The sequence below is a fragment of the Apteryx rowi genome, unplaced genomic scaffold, assembly GCF_003343035.1.
Source record: "Apteryx rowi isolate R43461 unplaced genomic scaffold, aptRow1 scaffold_167, whole genome shotgun sequence".
NCBI lineage: Eukaryota > Metazoa > Chordata > Aves > Apterygiformes > Apterygidae > Apteryx > Apteryx rowi.
Window position 1 is genome coordinate 493,863 of NW_020447941.1, and position 23,433 is coordinate 517,295.

Genomic DNA, 23,433 nt, shown 5'->3' on the forward strand with positions numbered 1-23,433 from the left:
GATGCCAAGTGCGTTGGGCTTCAAGCTGGAAAATGCCTCCCTGTCTTTCATTAGAAATTCGGAAACTATATGTAGTCCAGGGCAGAAGAAAAAGTATTTCTGTCAAATCTATTTCTCTTTTTCTCACTATTATCTCTTGACCCTTTCTATCGTGTTTTTTTTTCTGGAATCTTTCAGTTAGCTAGCGAAACCTAGAGGCACCGATAAAATATACATGGAGTTTATTGTCTCTACCACTGTATGTATTAGAATAATGGAAACTGTGAAGCTACTAATTAAGTTATTTATAGCAAGATTTTTGGCCAGAGGATTGATCTCAGTGGCATTGTTTACCCTTTTGACAGCCTGGTTTTCAATGTAGCTGTTCTAATAGATTTAAAAAAAAAGGTTAATTTTATCATTTTGGGAGAGAGAGGGTTTTCAACGTGCTAATTGAACCCATGAAGGCATTCAAGATGTAAGGTCTTAATTAATTTACAAGTAACACCATTTCCATAAATAAAACAGCAAGAGAAAAAATTGCTCCAGAAGGTACAAAAATGGTCTCAACATCATGTAAATATCTGCTCCCCAGGTGTTAGCTAAATGGTAGTAAATTACAGAAGAGGCAGTGTTTCAGCCTCTCGTACAAAGACTCCATCGCCTCTTTTCCAAGAGAAGCCAGACCATTAAGCTCTGCTAGTTTTCTGTGACCTATTAAAGATGCACGTATTTCAACATTTTTAGTACCATTTATCTACTGTGTTATCTTGCAGTGCGCACAGGAAATTCATAATGTTAGTCATGTCCGTGAGCCATAATAAGTTTTCTATGAATGCAAGGTAATGCATTACTAATGGCTTAATAATTCCTGGCAGACTTCTCTTGTTTTTTTTTTAATGTATTTCTGTGTCATTGTGCATTTCTTTTGCAGTTGGGTTATGCTCTGAACTACATAAATCGAAAGCTGACGCTAGAATCTAAGGTGTCTATCAACACTAGAATTGTGGTGGTTGGTGCATCCGATGTTGGAATCTCTTTTCTGGAAACGCTCATTTTTTGGTAAGTTTTTTATTTGGCTTCCTTTACCAAGAAGAATATGCTACCTTTCTGAAAGGGCTCGCGCGCTCCGTTTAAGATTCAGCTCAGGCTGTTTCTTTTGCAAAAATAGAAATGTACTTTGAGCCTGTATTCAAATACTAGATGTTAAAGCTGTAAGCGTCGAATCTGCAGATGTAAAGACATGGGTGTCTCCACCCTGCCTGACTCTGGAAGTCAAAAGCGCTAATAACATTGCTTGAGCGCACCCTCAAAGTGAAGGCACATTGAAAATGAGAATGCCACCGCAGCATACTTGAAATCCCTTTGACCACTGTTCTTATACAAAGTTACTATAGATGAAGTTCATAGCCCTTCATGTGTACACCAAAGTCCTATTGATCTTTAAAATTAATTCTGCCCAGTGGAGACACAAACCAGTGTCTGAATCCCTCCATTCATTCACCTCATTATGATATATTGTTTTCAGAGCTATGCAAAAATATCCAACGAAAGCTCAGTCCTAATCTCACTGTGATGCCTTTAAGCAAGAAGTACCATAACTTTCATTCTGATGAGTCTCGTGATGTTTGGGAGTGTTTGGGAACCATAAAATTGCATAAAATTGTAAATCAGCTCTATGAACTGACTGAAAAGGGGAAAAAAACATATGCAACTGTTTAATACCTACCACTGTCTGAGCTACAGTAAACTTCTGCGTGTGTCAAGTTTAGTTGTTTTAGGGACTTTCCAAAGTTAAGCGCAAATGTTATTTCAGGTCCAGTTAAATCATAGCCTTTTCACTGGTATATTTAAGCACTCATTTTGGACCAAATATTCATGATACAGCAAAATGAAAAAAACTGGTCACCATCTCAGCACTGGATTTTGCACATTTCAGTACCTTCAGCTACCCACCAGTGGTATTTTCAGTTTCTCCTCTCATTTGAATCGGCTCTTATGAAGGGATGGAGAAAAAATTGGGTCTGCACAAGTTTCATCAAGGCCTTGGACACTGGGGTCTGAGTGAAGCTCAACATCCTATGGTCTAGGGGAATTCAGAACAGATGATCTGATGGCCCCATCTGGTCTTAAATGCCATGATTAATAAGAACATAAAATAGCAGGTCTATGTGAACAGAATTTAGGTCAGATTCAGGTTATATGAAGTTTATTGAATGACTGTAGGAAATTTGTTCCATGATGGCTATGACCATTGGATATAGCAAAAGGGGCATCCTATTTCACAATAATACACTTCCCAAAATAAAAGGGTCCAATGTGACAATCATTTTCCTCATTGTTTCGTGTTTCTATATACTTTGCATATTTATGTAAAGTTCATAGGTTAATTGCAAAGCAAAACAAAATATCCCTGCAATTTATCATCACTGCAGGTTGTATGAGTGTGCAGGTAGCAAGAAAGGAGGTTCGTCTTAGAGCCCCCCTTCTCCAGTGGCCCTCTCTGTGATATAGCACTGCTGACTCCTTCTATTCCAGTACACCTCCATACCAATTTTATGGGTTTATCAGAAGGTCAGATTATATATGTGAGAATGGAACTCCTTTTATACAGTTATTATTTTCTGCCTAGATTAGCTGTACATAAAGGTGTACTAGAAACGCCCTGAAAAGATTACAAAATCCATATAAAATTTCAATCTTGAATGTGGTCATGACAACAAAGTGCTTGCTACAAAAACTGAGGGAGTTTGGCCTTTTTACGGTGGGCAGAGAATGGAGAATTTTGCCCGTTTTTTTCAGTTAAGCTACAAGTTTGGTATTTCTACAACCGTTAGCGACATCACAAGTTAAAATATCAATATAGTGAGAGAAGACAAAGGTAAATTGTTCTGTGGATGTTATTGAGCAGTGAAGAAAAAATATCTGATTCTTGCTCTTTCTTCTTGGTCCCTGACTTTTTCGTGTGGAGCAGCCCTCTTGGGCTAAACGTTTTCTTCTCATCCTGCTGCCCTCAGCACCCTTTAGACTTTCAGCCCCATTCAAAGTTCAGCTAAAAATGTGTTTTAGAGCTGCTAACCGCTTCCTTGTTATTCGCCCCGTGCTGTTTATGATTACCCTTTCAGTATATAATACGGTGAGGGGAAAATAAAGCCCATCTCTGCCTGCGTTACAAATGAGGAGCTGAAGCCCGTCAAGACAGAATGTTTTGCCAAGAGCAGACAGAAGGACCATAACGCATCGAAGCTCCACGCACCTCAGCCAGGGAGCTGCCTTCTTGCAGCGAACAGGACGTACGGACGGTATCGTGTGCGCGGGGAGAACCTTTGTGCTTCTGAGACGTCGCCTCAGCCAAGACCTTTCAGCCACAAGTACCTGTTTGAACCGTATTCCGGTGAAGGGTTCCGGCAGGACGTGTCCCTCTTGTGCGCAGAAGTGTACTTGTCCTCGGCACCTACAAATGGAGCGCTCGCTTTCGGGAGAAATCGAGTGTTGCTCTGAGAACTCAAAGAGCAAGCAGGCAGCGCTCGGCACAAAACGCTACAGATCTTCTACTAATTTAGGTGCGAGTTTACGGAAGATTTCGGTTTTAGTTTTCACACGAGCAACAGATAAAGAAAGTCCCCTGATCAAGGCGGAGACCTTTTAATACGATTTAGTTTAATTTACTCATAATTTTCTAATATTCTTTGCAAAGGTTGCGTGCACTAAAAATAGCTGGATTGAATCAATTTGTAAGCCCCTAATCCTTAAAAAGAGGAAGTAGTTTTCGCCTCGTTATTCTTCATACTTAATTATTTTACATTAGCGGTCACCATGGAAACAGCCGAATGTAATTCACTTACCTACATAACAATTATTAGGACTAGATTTTACAAGTGATTTCAACTTGAGACTGGAGAAATATGTTTTTCATTAAATCCTGAAATAATAATGAGGATTATGTCTCTTCGCTTGCGAGACGTGGCAAGCTGCCTCCGAAACCCGTTGTGCTCCCGGGCAGCGCTGTAGTTCCCAGGGCATCCGTCCGCGGCAGCGCGTTCCCGTTATTTTTTCCAGGGAAGTTCAGCGTTCTCGCTGTTCCAGCGGTGCCACAAAGCAGCCTGGAGCATCGCTCCCCATCCGCCGGGACCCAGAAATGAGCTTTCTAAGCAAACTGTCTCCTGCAAACTGCTCTCTTGCAAAAACGCTCCTTGAGCCTGTCCCTGGCATTCGTCACCCTGCGCTGCGGAGAGTTAGCGTTTCGGGAAACGCAGAGATCGGCACAGAGTGCCGGCACAGCGGGACACCCCAGTCGGTGTCAGGTATTTCACGGGACAGCGCTAAAACGCCGAAAATGAGTATATAGAGTGACCTGCCAGGATGGGAAGCGGCTTCCTAACACGCAGGTGCCCTGAGTGCATTGCACCCCCTGTGCTTAATCTAATGGGATGCGAGGGAAGGTGATCCCCTTATTCCCCTTCCACCATTCCAACAAATATCTCATGCTGCTGTTTTTCTGGAGCATACCGCTTACGTTTGCAGTAATATGAGCAGCTGACTTTGAAAAATTATCGCCGATCGAGACCCTGAGAAGGAGCCTGCCTTAAGCCTAACAGAAGTTTTAAAAAACAGCGCGCGCATATTTCGTTCGTAAATGGAAAACCTATTTTAAATGTTCAGCTGTGAAATTTGTATCTGAAAACGATTTTCAGGTGTAAAATCTGTTTTCATGACTACAGAATACGAGTAAATATGCGAAAAGGAGTAATGTATTATGTTCAGAGTTCTGAAAGTATCGGTCCTTGGAGGTGAGGTTTGAGCACGAGAAGTATCAACTGCAGTTAAATAATTGATTTCAAAAGGCTACGAACAGCTGAAATCCGTGAGAAGGAGCTGAATATTCCTCAGTTGGATCACTGTTGCCCTAAATGCGGCCCCTTATGAATGTAAGCTACAGCACAGCATTTTAATCTTTCCCTTTTCCTGGTTTTGACATGCACTAGGAAATAACCTCATCCCCAAATGCTGATTTTACCAGGAGGGCAGGCTTGTTTTTTTCTTCTTGTTTTCCATCAAGTCTTAAATCTGTTCGAATTTAAGAATGACAATCACAGCAGCAGAGTTCGGCCGGAATAGCATATAATTCAGAAATAGCCTTTCCGGTTTATTCTGCTGGGTGATTCACGACTGCTCCGCTCCGGCAGCAGGTGAGTGAAGTTGGGCTGCAAGAACGCGGAAAGCGCTCGCAGCGGTATGTTGTCATTGGTTCCAGCACGGTGAACCAATTAGCTTTTTATCCACCTCTTTGCATATAGCTGTGGAAAGTGTTATTGTCTTCTGATTACGGGGAAAGCCCTTTTTAATCCGTGATTTTGAAAACCTTCTTAATCCAACCTCTGGTGTAAACAATGGCTGATTCTCTGAGGACATTGGAAATATGCGTAATGTGCTATACAAAATAGCAATAAACGAGTGGTGGCTGCGATCGCAAAATTCTGTAGGAAAATGTTGTGAAATATGTCCCTATCTCCAGTTGCATATGCGAGAATGATTTTTGCATTAAAAAAGCAATGGCGTTAATTTTTGTTAAAACCCTGCGTCTTTCTCTTAAGATAGAACTAGAGTGTTTCTAACGTTGTAAATCTCCGAGTTTTTGTCTGCAGGACAGATTCTCCCTTTCTGAATTAAAGGTGTCTAAGATTAGCTTCGAAACGGCAGGGCTTTTTTAACACACTGACAGAACAGCCACGACTCCTGTTATCTGGCAGCGCAGTATTACACAATATCCTGCACATCTGTCCTGCTTGGCAATAGTTAGCATAATGCTTGCTGTTTAATTAGGCTTTTTATCTTTGCATTTGTCTGCGAACATCTGAAGCCTTCCATGTTGCCTGTCACTAATTAGTTGACTAATTAAATAGTTAGTGCTTACTTGCTGATCACAGAGCTAACATGTAATGAATGGTTTAGCGATCTTCATTGTTTCATACTATCTATCTTTGCCACATGAATTGATATACATGTGCTTCCTTTTGACTGCCTTTTTTTTTTTTCATACCAAGGCAAATCCAGAACAATGTTGTAGTCGACCATGCGGTCGGTGTCACCGGGCCTGTGTCCTTCAGACGTTGCTGCCTTCCATCATTTCCAGTGAATAGAGATCGAGCTGTGACAGAGATGAATAAGATAGGTCATATCTTGCCGTGTTGTTAAGTCAGGGTCACAATGAACACTGTCCACGACCGATACTAGACGTGAAGTATGGCAGAGGCGTGTGGGTCAAGATCATCCTTCCTAACAGCCATTTGACATGCCTCTGCCGAGAAATGATACAGTACGTTATTATTTTATAATTATATTCTTCTGTTAGAGCCTGTTTTCATCTTTAAATGAGATTATTTCAACTTTAAATGCTTGCCCTTTAAACGTACGCAAATATTTGTCTGAGCCCAAACTATTCTTCTGCACTTTGAATTTATAGGTTTTCTTTTATGTTAATATTTATATATGAATAGCCCTAACTTCTTTTTGTGTGTCAAAACTGATATTGGAAACAGTAATTTTCTCATAAAAAGTCCTGTTTCAAAATTGAAATGAGTCAAAAATAATTTTTATAGAATAATCCTTTATATTTTTTTAGAATCCTTTATATTTTTTAGAAGCCGGGTGACTAGATATGGTATTAGCATGATCATTTCATCAGCTCTTCGCAGAGCTTGGTAACGTGACTACCTGAAGCATTTGGTAGCAGTCTAATCAATGCAGTTCAAAGTAAATAAAAATAAATTCCAAGTGCAAACGCTGCATTTAGCTTTTTCAGTTCTCTGCTAAGCGATGAAGGAGATGTACTTTCTGTTTTGTTCATTATTATTTTTCTTTGACGTTTCTTAAAAAATATTTTTTACCCAGAGTTGCTGCAGAGGTCTAACTACTAAGCTCTTCAAAGCAGTCAATAAACTGCCCGTGAGTTGGTTTTGAAGTAAAGTAAACTTTTCAGATTAGTGGAGAAAAAGTAATTTGGCTGGTTATGTTGTGATTCTGCCCTCTAGTGTTTAGTATAAATTTAATTCCTGTTCATAGATACATATTTTAACATTCAGTGTGAGCGTTTTGAAAAATGAAGCCGACTATTTGAAGATACTTGCTTATTTTTTTCTATATGTCTGAGGAATTGAAATTTTAAGGTTCCTTTGTGGACTGCTGTAATTACCCTCCAGATCCCAGGAAAGAGAAGCGTATGAATGCAGTTTACACTGCAGCGAGAGCTGGGGGTGCACAAGACACGGTAATGAGGTGGTGGGTCTTTACTGCAGGCCGGCTAATCTAGATCCCCCGAATTGCTAAGAAAGATTGGCTAGCTTGGGACTCCACTGCATTTCTGTGTGAATTTTAACCCATTTTATCGTGTAGTTTGTTCCCCTGGGAGTATGGTTGCCAGTAGCATCCCTGCACCATTCCAGCGTAATTCCAATTTCCTGTGAGCTACAGGGCACAAGGCTGTTTGGGAAGGAGGAGCTGCAGAAGTTTCATGTTGCCCTGTGATGGTGCCTCCAACCATACAACTTTTACGAGTGTGTTCTCTTTCTGCATGTTCTCACTGTCGAGAGGAAAAGATACGGTCCTTGACTATAAGCAAGGACCAAAATGCTGGCACAAATCTCAAGCCCATCAAGTTCAAGGGGAGCCTTGTCTCTTTTGACGTCAGTGGGCTTTTTTAGGGTGCATGCTTTTGCTCGGTAAAGGCAGCATTGCCACATCCGCACCAAGCAATATCAAAGAGTCAAAATATTATTCTCACCTGCAATAATATGGAAAGTCGGGGTCTGGAGAATAGACAGCCATAAAAAACCTTACTTTTGACTTAGGTGGTTGGCCAGTAAGATTGAGAATGTCCTGTTAACAAGCTGGACTTTGCACTGTGTTTTGCTCGCTGAAACGTTCATACAGCAGTAAACAGAATAGCAAAATCTCAACCACACTGTAGTTGTATGGCCCAGTTTATGGTATTTTTATTTGTGGAAAATGCTGTTGATGCTCCTCAACTGTGATTTTGAATCTGCTTGGTGATTAGATTTAAACAGCTAAAGACTGTAACTACCAAGGCCATCCTCGCATATCCCTCATTTTCTGTCTAGAAAAATAGTTGCCATGTTTTATAGTTTAAAGAGAATACAATATTTATGAAAGGGAAGTTGAAACTTTATTAAGGAAATACTCTCACTAAAACGCTAATGGTTAGATGGTACTTTGGCTTGATCAAATTCAAAGCCAACGTGCGTTCGGGATGATAGTGCTAATCTTGTAAACCATGTAGTTAAGGATGTTCCCACATAGGTTTATGTACCTGCCTGCTTTAGCTATGTGTTTTGCATGGGCCAAGGAAAGAGCTCTTCAGATTTTCCTGTTCGGTCACATAAAGATTTATAGTAGAAGGACTTTGCCACGCTAATTTTCATAAGCAAGATCCTGTAAATGCCAACTATCATGGGTCAATAGTCTAGTATTGAAAAGGACCTCCTAAGAAATCTGCAGCTGGGTTGTCTGAGGAGTCACAGTCTGGATTATGCTTCTCGTGTGCTACCCAAATGCAGTGTGTGCTCCTGGGGTTCCTCAGTGCCGAACAGTAAGGCAGCTCACATTGGAGCCTGAAGCGAGGTTAAGATAAAGGAGGGAGATGTAAATATGCTAGCACTTTAAGACTCAGTTTTAAGTTGCAGTACAAGTTTGCTCTCAATAGTTGTAGTGCAAGTATTTGAATGTTAGAGTTTCATTGATATGCACGTCCAAAGCCTGTTATACACTTTACAAATGCTGGCAAGCTGCTGAGTAAAAGTGTTCCTGAGAAGAACGCTTAACAGGAGATGGCTAAGGGCAGGGAGAAGAGCTTAGAGGGAAAATTGCAAAGGTCAATATGGGTTGAGAAGCAAAGTGTAGAAGAGAATTAGTCAAACAAAGGACCAAAGGCTCACCTAAATTGCAGCAGAGAGCCACAATCGCTAGAGAAGAATGGTGTGTGCAGGAGTAGGGAAAGCCGAGCTGACATAGGGGAGGGAAGCAAAGCAGTTGCTGGGACATGAGAGGTGGTTAGAAGGGATAAATGCAGTGGTGGGATAAAGGCGAAAGGAGGCTGTTTTGTTTCAGAAAAACAAGTTATGATATGGGGATTTGAAAGAAGAAACTGGAAAGAGATGTGCTTGGTAAAGTTCAGGGGAGGAATAAAGACAATGAGATGATCTAAAGCTACCTAAAAATAGGTGAAGTGAATAAAAGAATTAAAACGCGGCAGTGTCAAAGTTGCCAATATTTTTTAATCATGTTGTCTGGGGAAGGGGCCAGCATAGAGGAGAAAAGAGAGAGAGAGATAGGTATTAAAATTACAAGATAGAAGTGAACCTAGGAGTAACCACTCGAAGGAAGAAAGCAAGAAAACTAATTGATCTTACCTAGCAGGGAAGTCAAAACTTAACTGGAGAAGAATGTTTTTTGAGGCAGGATGTTGAAGAGTGATCACTGAAGGAGAGAGACATCACATGAGCAAGGATCAGAGGAGGGAAACAGGTTTTAGGGAGAGCAAGGAAGGAAGCAGAAAATATTTATTGGACAAAAAGAGGTGAAGTGACAACACCGGGGCAACAGAAGCTTTGCAAGATTAAAGCCTATCCTAAACATGAGAGAAAGCAGCTGGCATGTTTTTTGGTCTGGTGATAGTAGAGACTAGACTTCAAAACCAAGGAGGTACCTCCAAATGCTGTGTAGAATAAAGCAATCAAGTACAAAGTTTGGAGAGAGAGACCCAGTGAGGAGAACTGCCCGTTGGGAAGAGAAAGAAACTCCGGCAACATCACTGGAGGGTGTTGGTAAAGGTCAAAGTAAAAATCACTTTCCTCTTTGAAGGGATTCTTGTTGAGATGTCAAAAGTGCTGGTGGCTGCTTTCACAGCCTGAGCGTATAGGCTGCTGCTCTTCTTTGGAAGAAAGAAGGTCTGATAGAATTCATAAAGAAGATGATTATCACCAGCAAGTTTCTGAAAAAGCAGCCCTTTACTGCAAAGCACTGTTCCATCAAAATCTGAGCTTTTGAATGGAATATGTTTTATTTGATATTAGGAGAAAATAGTTGGCACATGGCAAAATATTTTGTTAGGGTGTCACTAAAACAAGAAATGGCTTTTTTTGCTTTTAAAGACATTTCCTCTTGAAAAATTTTAAATCAAAGTTGGAACCAAACATTTTCCTTTTAATCTGTTCTGAACAATTTAAAGAGTGTTTTCTGAAATTAAACTGGAAGGTATGTTTCACCAATGTTGTGACCCCTCTTGGAATAGGAACAGTCATGTTCTGGGAAGAAAGAGGTGTGAATTTCCCCCATTGAAGTCTTTGACTGAAGTATCTATCCCCTGCTGTCAAAATTAGACAAAATTGGACTGACAAATCAGCCAGATTAAATGAGCTACTGACAATTGGGTTCACTTATTTTTTTTATTTCTGCTGGTGTTCTTCTTGATAGTTCCTTCTGGTTTTTGGAGGAAGACTCATCGCAGACACAGTTTACTGAGCAAAGGAGTATGTGGAAAACCTGGAAAACCACTTCCTTGACCCCTGCATGGAAAAGTGTCCCAGGAAAGGCTGTACGGATATTCCCTCTTTCTTTGAACAAATTCATTCACAGTCTTAACACTTTTTCTTAAGGTTGATGCAAAGGACAACTGGCTTATCTTTGTTTACTCCTAATTAAAGAGGGATGACTTCTACGTGGACATCTGTCGGTCAGCAGTTGAGATGAAATCCTGTTCTGCGGTCTGTAATTGATGCACTTACATAACGTTCTGGAGAACGGGCACTTTTGGTAATTGCTGATACAAACAATAAACCCTTTCTGCTTCTTCTGTTACTGACTCTCTTACTAAAAGCTTAACAACCAAGTAGTGTAAGATCAATTGCAGAGCCTTCATGATGCCAGAATGGTGTAATTTAGCATCATACAGGGAAAGAGTCTTGCTATGTTATTTTCACATATCTTCATACTCGATTTTGTGTTGATTCTTACTTGTCTGAGTCAAATATATCTGCCTAAGAAGTGGGAGGTAGTGGAAAGGTATAGGCTTTATTTCAGCTTGGCCTAAGAAAGCAATGTGCTTTATCCACATGAACATAAGCAATTTAGGATAGTGGCGGTATGAAAGCACATATTACTCATAAAGAAAGTCTATAGTATCAAGTAAAATATTTATCCTTTAGTGAAAATATGATTTTTTTTTGCATTATCATTTGCTTCCCTTGTTAAGCCGAGCATTTCTATTTGTAATTTGTGTAGAGCTGGAATTTTTTTTAGAAAATCTTTTCCTTTTGGAAAAGTCTATTCTCCAAGTCATGTTCTGATTGTCTTCTTGTTGAAAAGTTTGGGGTGTAGATCTTTCCTAAAAACTGCTTTGGATATTACATTATTTGGGCCAAGTAGAGCTACTGTCTATGTAACCCTTCTAGACTGAGACTGGCCGCTGGGTACGTTGGGTTTCTGTGCCCTGAGCCCCAGGTTGGTGGCACTCCTTTCTCATCGTCTCTCCTTCTGCACCCCTTCCTCCCCCCAAAATCTTAAGCTCTCTGTTTTGTTGCAAGACAGAGTGAGGAAATTTCTCCGATTCCAAAGTTTCATTAATGCAAGAATTACTCACATCTGATTCTTGATAGTAGTGAAAACAAGCTACTTGTTACCATTTTTAGACTCATCTAGAGCTGTCATATTTAGAAGAGCTCTGCTGCAGCAAAGCTGAGGATACAGTATAATTATGACTTTGCCTTTGCATAGGATATAATGCCAAACGTTAAATTGTTTAAAGAGCATGCTTAAAGGAGATTAATGCATGGAGTTACCTATTTTGGTAATCAGATAAAGCATTATCCTCTGTCACCCTTTTTATTTTAGTTTTTATAAATGACTAATTCAACCTTTATCTAAAAACCTGTGATGTTCAGTTTCAAATAAAAATTGAAGCATTTAAGTTCATGTAGACTAATTTCTTGCATTTTATTTTTTATTACAAAAGTTATTTGACTCATCATTTATCATAATGAGTGATTTAATGAAAGCACTTAATTAAATCATTTGTTCAGTTTTCACCATCTAAGCCTCCCTCCTTCCCCCAGCCCCCGAAGAAGAAAATGCTAGCAAGACATCAGGCAAAAAAATCCGGAAAAACTAACACGGACTGTTCTAACAGATTGGCAAATGCCGGGATATATGTGAATAGCGTGCTACAACTTTTTTGTTTGTTCCCTTGATTATGCTCACGATAAATTGGCGATCCTATTTTGTTTCAAGTACGAGGGTGTTTAGACCTTCTTTTGTAGCTGTCCTCCAGAACTGTGCAATGAAACCCGATACCTTTTACTTATTTCCCTAGATACTCTAATCCCTCCCTGCTTTACCAGTATCTTTGAGCTATTCTTCCCTTTTGTATCCACAGCAACATGAATCCCTGCTGGAATTATTTGCTTCTAAAATGCAGGTGCTCTTGTTTCACGTTGCGTTGGTTCAGGCTCTTAACTTGAAGACTTTTTTCGCCAAATGGGCACCTCTGCTTTTACCACACTTCAGATTAGGCATTGTTATACATATTAAAGTACATATTAAAGCACAGAAGACATTCTCTCTTCTAATGCACGGTACCTGTTTCCAGATCCTTTGTTGTTTTTCAGTTATTAGGGGCTTTTAGGCAGCAGCGAGGAATCTATAACCATAATAAATAAGCCGTCCTTTTTTGTTAGCCTGCAAATAAGGATGCTATATAGAGAAAAAGGGAGAACAATATAGAGTTTGATAACGTGCATTATAGTCACTGGGCAGAATATCCAAAGCTGTGATCTGTCTGTAACTTTGTATTTCAGTGCCTGATTTTAAATGTTGCTAAGCACCTACGGCTTGCCTGTATTTTTCCGACTTGTATTTAAGCACCTGTATATGGATTTAAAATCCTAGGGCTAAGCATCCCAGCTCCAGTTCTCAGTTCAACCTTTGTAATTTAGCAAGCCAAATTTGTGCCATAGGGCTAGTTTTTGTATTCAGTTTCATGTTTAAAGGTTCTGATAATTTTCACAAGTGCCCGTCTCTGCTTAAACACTTAGCAAATCTGAGCCTTAGCTGCTGAATAATGTTACCTGCCTGTTTGAAAATCTGACCATTATTTGGACGAAATGGACAGAAAGAAAGATTTGCTGCTCGACTTTTTTTTGGAAGACACTGCAGTTGTCATGTTTTCGTGACACCACAAGCATCTACTCCTATGTTTCAGCAATACCTGAAGGCAGTGGGTTGTACATGCGAAAAGCTCTCACTGCAGTGAGTTTTACAATTGCCGTCTCCTAACTGTAGATGAATACGCTTCCTGTTGTCCTTAAGCCTTTCGTTCCGGAGTGGCTCCGGCGAATTTAGAAGCTCGCTTTTCCACACACACACATCCTTTTTCTTAACAGAGCTACCGAATATGAAGTTTTACAGGGGGATGAACATCCTGGCTCTTCATTGTAAGGTTTTCACTGGGCAATGCCTATTTTTAAGAGGGCCGATTACTTTCTGTTGTAGAAAATGGCTTTCCCTTCCTCTTAACTTAGCCAGGCCTTACTGGTTCAGGTGGGGGCTTCTGGGGGCCACAAACGAAATCCTTTTAGAAAACTGCCACACAAATAATTGAGCCATTTCCTAAAACAAGAGTGAGGAGCAATGCGTGCCCGTTGTCGCAGGTGAGAATGTTGGGATACCTTCCTCCGATTAGCTGCAGGGCAGAAGAGCCCAGCTTCACGTTGGCCAACAGCGGATCCCTTCCACCAAATAGTGTTTAAGGCACTGCTCCTCGCGCTAACTTCTTCCACTGGAGAAGCCCACAGTCCCTGCTGAGGGGGCAATCCAGAAGGTCCTCTCTCTCAGCTCGTTTGGCTACCACTCTATTACTAGACAAGATTTTAGGGTAAAGAATACGTTTCATGTATTCTATAGAAGTGTAGGGTTAGACATTTGTTTGACAGGGTTGGAAGCAATGTTGCAAGGGAAAAACAATACACATTTATCGAGAAGATCCTCTGAAATTGCCCCCATGTCTCAGCTAGATGGGGGGATGCCTAATTTTCCTTCTCTCCAAGATTGGCACGCACTGAAAAGCTGCTGGGGTTCTTATCCATTAAAAATGAGGATTTTCTTTAGCTGTTTTAGACAGTTGTTGGTGGAGCCCACTGCATTCTCCTGGGATGCTTAGAACAGCTCTTTCTTCAGTTTCCTTCTTCTCGCCAAAGTGGAATATTCCCTTTTCCTTCCTCCTCCTCCTCTTCCATTTCCTCCTGAGATCATGGTTTAGAGAAATACTACCTTAAGTTTGCTGTCATCCTCTGTTTCTTGGGACTTTATCACCTAGATGCAAATGTAGTAGGCAAATACATGCTCCCCTTCACTGCTTGGGGGTTTATTTTGTGCCCTTTCTTCTGTGTTATTTCTTAGTTCATGTTTCAGAGATACTTAGTACATTCCATTAACCGGAAGACTTGCTTTTTCTGTTTACCGTGTACTTAAGACTGTAATCATTTATCATTTACTGTACACTCTAGGAGGTATAATTTCATCTCAGTTGAAGTCCACATATGAGGAATTAGTAAAATAAAAAAAGGTTTTGGCGTTAAGAATATTTTTCTAAATTAGATTTCAGGGCTTTACCATCACAAACTACCAAAGAAATAACTTATTTTAATATAATTTATTGATCATATTTAAAAATAATAAATACATATAATAAAGTATTATATAGAGAGAATTATATATATATTATATATATGTGTGTGTGAGAGTGTGTCTGGGTATATATATGTGTGTATATACATATGTGTTTGTGTGTGTGTATAAATACAAGTAAAAGAATACAGGTACTTCTGTACAGCTCCAGCACTTTTATGTTTTGCAGCAAAGCCTTGAAATCAAACAAAGAAGTGATTCTCCTCTCAGGGATGGCCTTGTGTTTTCCCACTAAAATAAATAAAAATAATAATACAAAATGAAGCAACCCGGTAATTGAAGCCCTCATGGTGATGTGTCAGTACGGGCAGATCCAGAGAGACCGAAGCCAACTCTTCCGCCATCAACCCTGGGAGCAGAGCGTGGGAGCGTGCCGCAGAGCTGCCCTGCTGCCGCCTGAACGCAGCTGGTCAGGCTTCATGGTGCTCTGTTGCACCACGTGGCCGTACAAGCACAAAACGCCGTTTCCTAGCATAGCTATGCCCGGTAGGGCCCTTGCACGATTTGTTTCTGAAGCCGAAATGAGCTCCATGAATAACGTCTCCGCTCCGGAGAGCTGGAGTCTCTACGGTTGTGCCGACGCGCGCGGGTAGTGCAGGCTAATAGAAGCAGGCGTGCAGAATAAACCCATTGGTGCTGAGGACCCAACATCCATGCCATAAACATTTCAGCGGGGGTTACCCTGGCTTAACTCTTTTGCGTTCCCCTGGGTTGAACTCCCGTGAAGAGGTGGAGCTCATTAGATGTCCTCTCGGAGTTCATTTCCAGTTTAGTTTCATCTAAAGGAAATCCAGTTCATGCCACCCACGCTGCGAGCCAAAGTGTGATTGGGAGAGTCCCTTCAAAAGCAGGCCCGGATCTAAACGGAAACGCTAGTGTAGCGTCCGTTTCCTCTTCTGCCCCATGATACCTGCGTAACGGTGGGCAAGTTTCATAAGTCAAAGTGTCTGCAATTGTTCGTTGCTTATTTTGAGAGAAAATGATCGGAGGTGGCAGGAGCTGGACTGATGGACGTCTTGAGCTACGCCAGCTTCTCTGGCATGGGAGGGGAGTGGGACTGTACTTTGAACGCCAGGAAGGCAATCTTTGGTGTCCAGCTCTGGTTCTCATCAATCGGGCCTCCAAAATCAGCGGGCCTTTTTGAGAAGTTTAATCTGAATTTCTTTGTGCCATGATTTTCTAGATGTAAAACGGGAGTCGTAAATATAACTCATTTCATCATGGTATTCTAAGGAGACGCTAATCAACATTTTTATGCCTAGGGAATTAATGCATGAGAAACATGAATTAATGTTTGGGGCCCATGGGAATGCCATGGGAGCACTGAAGTAGAAATTAGTAAATTGTATAGAGTGAAAATCTTGAATTGAAGCGGGGAAGAACGGAAGAGATATCAAATGACTATGGAAATACTGAATGACTGTGTACGGACCAAATGGCATAGAGCATCTGTAGAAGAAACTAGTATGTGAGCAGATCAATGAGGATGGCATCCTACTGCACACGTACAAAAGAGGCAAATTAATGTTGCCGGGGACCTTCATCCTACCATTTGCCGATGCTTGCTTGCATCATTTTCATCCTAAATATTGTTAATGTAATTTAAACTTACTGTTACTGTAGCACCTGGATTTGGAGACCCATTAGGCGAGAGGCCGTGCAACATGTACAAAGACACTGTGCTGTGAGGGCAGGCAGGATAGAAAAATGTCTTGGAATAATTTTCCTCATTGTTATATGTAAACTAAATGCCAAGGAATCGTACTTTTTAGGTGAATACAGTTAATCGTATTTATTCACATTTGCGCCCCACGAGAAGTGCTTCATGAGTGCAGATGGCTTTCTGTACACTTTAAAATTCAGCTTAATGTGTTGGGCCAGACTCTCATTTATGTTAAGACCACTTTATATCACTCAGCCAGCATAACGTGTCTACAACTGAAGAGCAAAATCTGTTTACACCCACCTCTGCAGAGTGACCTTAATTTAAAAGAGAATCAGGCCCATAATCTTTATAAATATATGCACTTTGTTACATTAAGGTTATTTATTACATTGCACTCATCCTAAGTATGCATGGAGATTTACCATAGATAATCCATAATCCAGAATTAAACTATTAATATGCATTTTGAGGGTGGCAGCCCTAACCTTGAAATTCCTTGGTTTAAGTGTGACCTTTAACTTTGTTTGAATATATTTTTTTAAACGTATGAATAACAAATTAACATTGGTTGATAAAAAGCATTCTGATTCCTTTGTAGCATTTGCACCAATCCATACTTAACTTACACAAAGCCTTGAAGATTAGAAGGCTTAATCACTCATAATATTTATTTGTTTTTAAATGTCAGACCACATTTAGTTCAACATAGTGTCAGTCCTATTCCTCCCCACACTCCAGTGTTAATGAAACTAAGGTGGAAAGTATTCTTTTTGTGTCTGAAGACATAGGTGTCTTAGAAAAATGATAAAACGTATTGTATGGCCTATGTAGATGAATTGTTTTCTGTATCCTGCTGGAGCTGGAATTAAAATCTGTGTTGTTTCCTTCATAAGTCCTCCCACTTCCAATAGACCTATTGTAGGAAGTGGCCAAATTAATGGTCGTGGGGATTTATTTTCCTGTCCTGCAGCCATGTCTCTTCCTACAGAAGCTGGGCTATAAACAGCGAAGGCACAATAGCTGTTTTTCTTCTCTTCCGCCAAGAGAATGCCAACTTCCTGCCCTTTTCACGTGTTGTGTGATGGTATATTGGAAAGAGTAAGTTACTCATGAAAACATCATAAAAAGTACCCAGTTCCAGACACGCTGCCTCATGTTTTAGACCCCGGCTTTAAGCATAATACATTGCACTGTTGCAGAGGTCCTACTTCTTTTTTAGTATGTACTGAAAAAAAATCACATAAAAACAGTAATTGCAGTATTGCACAGATTTTTCCAGCAGCTGTCCGAATAACTGCAAATTTCCAGCATGTTTTGTTTTTTAAAACGGTTCTTCTTGAGCTCTAGTTCCGCAAAGCTCTGAGCACATTCTTTAATCCATATTCCTGTTAAGCAAAGCATTTGAAATCAGTGAGACTCCAGCCTGGACATATGAATTAATGTTTCTTTCTTGTAAGTTGGTTTTCTCTATTGCCCATTTTCCTTGGATTCAGGTGTGAAACAAGGAGCAGGCGCCGCTTCCCGAGTAGGTACGTGTGGACGAAAGGAAGGGGAAAATGGGAATGACGGGGACCCTCTTCTCTGGGGCTAGATGCTATACAGCTAACGGAAATGGCACAGGGATGGACTGGGAAACTCAGCTGCCTGCAAACACTCTGTATAACCATATGTTGCAATGCGCTCACATTGCAGCTGCACCAGACTGAGCCTCAGCAAACTCATATTGACTTAACTGTGGCATTTTGTTTTTCTTTTCGCAGTCCACACCTGAGGTTTAACAATCTGACCTTGATTTCAATTCATGGACTTCCAGGGAAGAATCTACCTGGCTCCAAACATGGAAGATTTTTAATTAACAGGTTTGATTTAGTATCTAAGTACTTCCATAGCTTCAAAGGGAAATATAACACTTTGCAATTCTTTGTGACTTTGTCCTAACTTTTAGATAGATACATAGACAGATAGATAGCCTCAAAGTAATCCCGCCTATCTATAGAACATGCATTCACCTGTGAAACAAGTCAAATATAATTATCCCCAGGGCAATACTGCAAAGCGTAAAGCAGTAACGTAGGACAGCAGCCCATTGCATTACACCAGGACACTGGCCTCTCTGCTTTCCGAGACCTCTTGGACAGTTTAGATCTCTGGGTTAAAGAAAAATGAGAAAAGTTGACTTTTGCTTTTTTAATATTTAGTTTTTAACTTGGATGAGTTTTGTTCCAGATAGATAGCGCTGAACCAAAGGACATCTAAGACTTGATATTAGCAAGGTGAATAGTGATCTCCTCATAGCAGACACGGGGTAAAATGCAGCACCCACTGATGCTGGTGGGAATTTTGCTACCAACATCAGCATGCTCAGCATTGCACCTCGCCCGGGGAGGGCCAGGGACGAGCTCTTCCCACGTTCCATCCCTACTCATGTAAGAAAGCCCGGGGTGGCTGAACGTCTTCCGCAGAGGCCACGCTGTATATGTCACTTTTTGTGACCTGCTTATTGTTTTTCCCAAATCTTTTCATCGGTAAGCAGCAATACCCTAAGGGACCAGCTCTTTAAACGGCCAGACAACTCAATGGCTGCTTGCTGAGCCTTGAACGTGAAGTCTCTACAGAGCCATAGGCGTGAAAATGTTGTGATGCTTACCAGTTTCAAACGAGCTCCCCTCATTTGCAATTTTGCCCTGTCAAGGAATTTTTGATAGATAGTGACCTGAATTAATTTTTCATTGCAGGAAGGTATGTTTTTTAAGTACAAATCTAGTAAATGAAGGGGTTATATGGACAAACAACATGCACACACTGGCACTTATTAGGTAAAACACTTCCCTAAGCATAATGTAAAAAAAGAGTTATACTGGTAATTACAAAATACGTATCCCAACGGAAAGTTGTAGTCCATAGCTGCCTCCCCAGAACTAGCTGTTAAAATTTGAAAGCAGATTAAGGGTGAAAATTGAACTCTGCAGGGTATGATTTTTGAAAGCATCCCTGCAATTCTGGATTGTCAGTCTCCTGGGAGCCGTGCACCTCAATTATGAAGGTGCTTTTGAAAAGCCTCATCTGTCCCTGATGTCCATTTTATTTATAGATTTCTGCATGATTATGGTTTAGAATTGTCAATGGTTTTCTTCCCTTATTTATTTCCCTCCAGTGTTTGTGAATACAGAGAATGCAGAGCACCTCAGAAAGCCTGGTCATTCAGTTCTCAAAGTCGTCAGGTCATGAAAACAACTTTATTTGCTTCTGTGGCATCCTTTATGACAGTTCTGGGAACTCAATAGGAGCAATTAATCTGCAGCAATCAGTTCTGATGATTTAGAATGTATATTCTGGTACAAATGGCAAAATAAGAGCAGTTATTAGTGCTGGGTCTCTCTCCAGTATTCTCTGTTGCAGTCACATGATAGAGTATAAAGGCATCAAATGGTCAAGCACGAATCGAGTCCCCTTTTTATTTAATCATGCTGCATTTAGTCCTGTTGAAGAAAACGGAATAATTTTTGTCCCTCAGCATCAATAGAAAGTAAAGTTATGGAGCCTCTCAATGCCAGTGAGCTTTATTTGGTAGATGGAACATTTTATTCCTGCTGACAGTGACTTCAGATCACAGACTGAGTGAAGTCCAAGATTTTTTTAGTGACCTTTCTCATCTTGTCTCACAGGCATGAGGTGCTGCTAGGGGTGAGCCCCAGCTTCCTTTCAGGCTTGACGGGCGAGTCCCCCCTTCTTGCCATGTCACTTCTCTGATCTCGTAAACTAGGCTTTTCTGTAACATGAGCCATTCATCTTTTTTGCTTTTTGCTTGTTTAGAACCTGTGTTACTCTTCTTCACTGGATTCTGCAGGTTCATCCCTCTTCAAGGCTATAAACAGATTTAGGATTAGCATTAATTTTCAATTCTACTGAAAGAACCTTATTTTTAACAGCATTTTCCCCGTTTTAAGTTTTCAGTGTCAGGAAGGTATTGAGTCTGGCTGGATTTGAAGGATGGCCAGCAATCTGTTATTTTCATAATGGGCTATTGCAAGGCTCAGCGGTGTTCAAGAGTCATCATGGACCAGGCTGAGAGCATTATGCCTCTGTTCCTCCATGCATTTTATAGTGATGTGTCTATTATACATCTGTGTTGAATTATTTTATCTTCAGGAATCTCTGGCTGCAGGATCTTTGCCTTTCCAGAAGCCTGTTAAGCAGAGAGGGCAGTATAAATGCCATAATAAATAAATATCCTGGTACTTGTTCATTTGGGCAGGATCATAAGAGAACTTTTTAATCTTTTTAATTCCCATTACTGAGGCAGTAAGAGAGTTTTTAATTCCATTCTGATTTTGCTTTAAAACTGGCTTTTTAAACAGCAGCTTCTAGATCTTTGATACTTCCATCCTATGGATGGATATGTGTTGTAGTTTACATTTAAAACAGGCTGTAACACCTCTGAGATCTAAGAGCTGCAGAAGTAGATCTTACTCCAGATTTTCAAAATCAGCAAGCGATTTGGGGTTCCGTAATTTTTTTGGTGTCGATGTTGAAGCATACTGCCAGAACCTGATTCTCCGAATGTGCATACCATATACTCCCTGAACATCGGACTCTTATCAAGGTGTCGCATTTGGACACCAGGACCATGGGACCACCAAAATCATCAGTGACTTGTGTAAAAGTTTGATCAGGCTTTCGTTTCAGCAGAGTCACTGCTTTCAGTTGGGCTTTCCATCTAAACTTTGCAATGCCATCGAAGCTCGTAAGACTGCACTCTATAACCAGGGACATCATCTGTCCAGCAGAATTTTGATTGCTAAGATAACGCATGGTGCAGGAAGGGGAATATCAGCTTGCTTCTTAGATACAGGCATATGTTTGCGTCTCTAGCTGTTAGGGAAAGAAGCAGCACCTTTGGTTTGGACTTAGGTCACTGACACCCTGAGTAAATGTGGAAATTTCCAAGAGGTGAATGGCTGAAATAATATCTAACCAAGATGGCCAGTATAATGACTGTTTGCTATCTCAACTTACGAGCCACTTGGTTTAATTTTATGTACCTGCTTTCTGAGTTTCCTTAGAAATCAAAATATATTTGAAAGAACCTACTCTCCATTTTCAGAAGTGACGTAGCAAGTTAAACATCTAACAGCCACTAGCATTAAATGTTTAACCTGCTTGGAAACGTTTGAAACTCTTAGTCCATTCTTGTCTGTATCATTAGCCGCTTGTGTATCTTCACAATCTTGGTTCTGTCTTTCAAAGCCACTTTTAGAAGTAGGACTCAGACTTGTGTGCGCCATTGACGTTTACAAAAATATTACCTGCATTTCTGGTGTCCCCATAATTCAACCTGTTCAAAAGTAGGAGAAGAGTAGGGAACGTACGTCAACAGAAGAGAGTGACTTCAAATCCCCTTTCTCACTTGCCTAGGAGATTGAGGGACAAAATGCCCTGGAAACCATAATTACTATGATGTGGAACAAGGCTTTGCTTCTTAAAACGAATAAACAAACCTTTGCATTGCTTGTTAATTAGCACTGAAGGTAATTTCTTTGAAATTATAAAAATTGCATCTCCATGCAAGTTGAATACCAAATGAAGCAAAAGTGGAAAAAAATTAACGAAGGAGTCTTGCATAGGAGAAAAAAATAGATAGCTAAAATACTTTACTTTCTTTTGCAGGTGCAAAAGCCTGCTTGTCGCATCACCCTGCAAGTTAAAAGCAGAGTAAAGCATATCTTTCCGTCTTTGTTTTTAAATTCCGTGGTAGTATGGCCCAACGCTGGGAGGGATTATTTGGTTTTAGCAGAAAGTTGTCAATTTGTAACTGAGTATTTCGTAATGAATACTCTTTTACTATAGACTTCTCGTGAGCTCACAGCGAGAGAACAGGCTTGAACCACTCGGGGACTTCAACTAACTCACCAGATGTCTAATTAATGCCTGCTGTCAGCTGCTAAAATGTCACTTACAGATATTCTTTCTTCGCAGCCACTGTTTTAATGATCAAGATTATGCACAGATGTCACTTTGTTCCTGGGTTAATGTTGTGGTTGGTAAAATGACTGGCATAAATCGAGCTGCCAAATACGTAGTTGTTTCCAAGGGGAAAAAAGTGCCATATGACCACCTTGTTCTCTGTACCGGACAGCAATACCAGGTAAGAGTGTGCGCAGGCACACACGAGATCAATATGTTCGGTGTTTGCAGCGAATAATGTTTCTGTGGTTAGCAGAGGAGGCGAGTACTCCCTAGCGAGGGTATAACCAGAAGGTTTGCAGCCCTTCGGTGGAGCAGGTCGTGCTATTTCGGTGCACCTATAGCGTCTGGAGAAGTAAAATATATTCGAGTAGATGACAGAGGCTTTACAAAATTTTCTACCAGTAGTGTCAGGATCAGATATTAAGCAAGGCTCCTAGTGTTTTTTCCACCGTGACCATTAAACCTGCTGAAGGGTAGCCCCAATTGATGTGGCAAATTCTCCCCAGCCACCAGAGACGTGACTCCAGCTGGTCTGACACTGTTTGACCTAGTTTTGGCAGTGGGGGGAATTCCCTATCAAATTAATTACTCAGTTCACACGATGCCTATGCCTGGGCACATGCACGGTGCTATATATTACTGTAGCACGTGCTTCAGTAAAGGTCCAAGTGAGGTAAAACGCTACAGAGAAGGTGGGCTCTGTTGCTCAGCGGAGTCCTGCAGCATGTGTTTTGGGGAATGCAGTCTCAGGAAGCGAGGGTGACGAGAGAGAAGGTCTGCATCTCCAGCAGAGGTGGCTTGTTTGGGCCTCGGTGGAAACTTGTTTGGAAACTGAAGCAGTTCTCCCATTGCCCCAACTTCAGCAGCAGCTCTGGTCTCTAAAGAGGCTGTGTATAAAATGAACTCATGCAGAGTGGGATTTAGTGCTCTGTCTTGCTCCTCAATAAGACCTCTCTATACACAGATAGTTGCTTCCAGGTTTGTATCTCTAGTGTAATTCTAATCATAATAATGATTATAAAAAAGGCATGGAGCAGTTCCATGTAACTTCAGCATTAAATGCATCC

At 40.8% G+C, this 23,433-nt stretch overlaps 1 protein-coding gene across 1 annotated transcript in view; it reads left to right on the forward strand.

Moving 5' to 3' along the window:
* The window catches only part of CFAP61 (cilia and flagella associated protein 61), a 123,048-nt gene that overhangs the window by 61,323 nt on the left and 38,292 nt on the right, over positions 1-23,433 (forward strand). Inside the window, exons 17-19 of the mRNA XM_026060200.1 lie at positions 914-1,041; positions 18,160-18,258; positions 22,376-22,544. Coding sequence (XP_025915985.1) covers positions 914-1,041; positions 18,160-18,258; positions 22,376-22,544 — 396 coding nt within the window. The remainder of the gene's footprint in view (positions 1-913; positions 1,042-18,159; positions 18,259-22,375; positions 22,545-23,433) is intronic.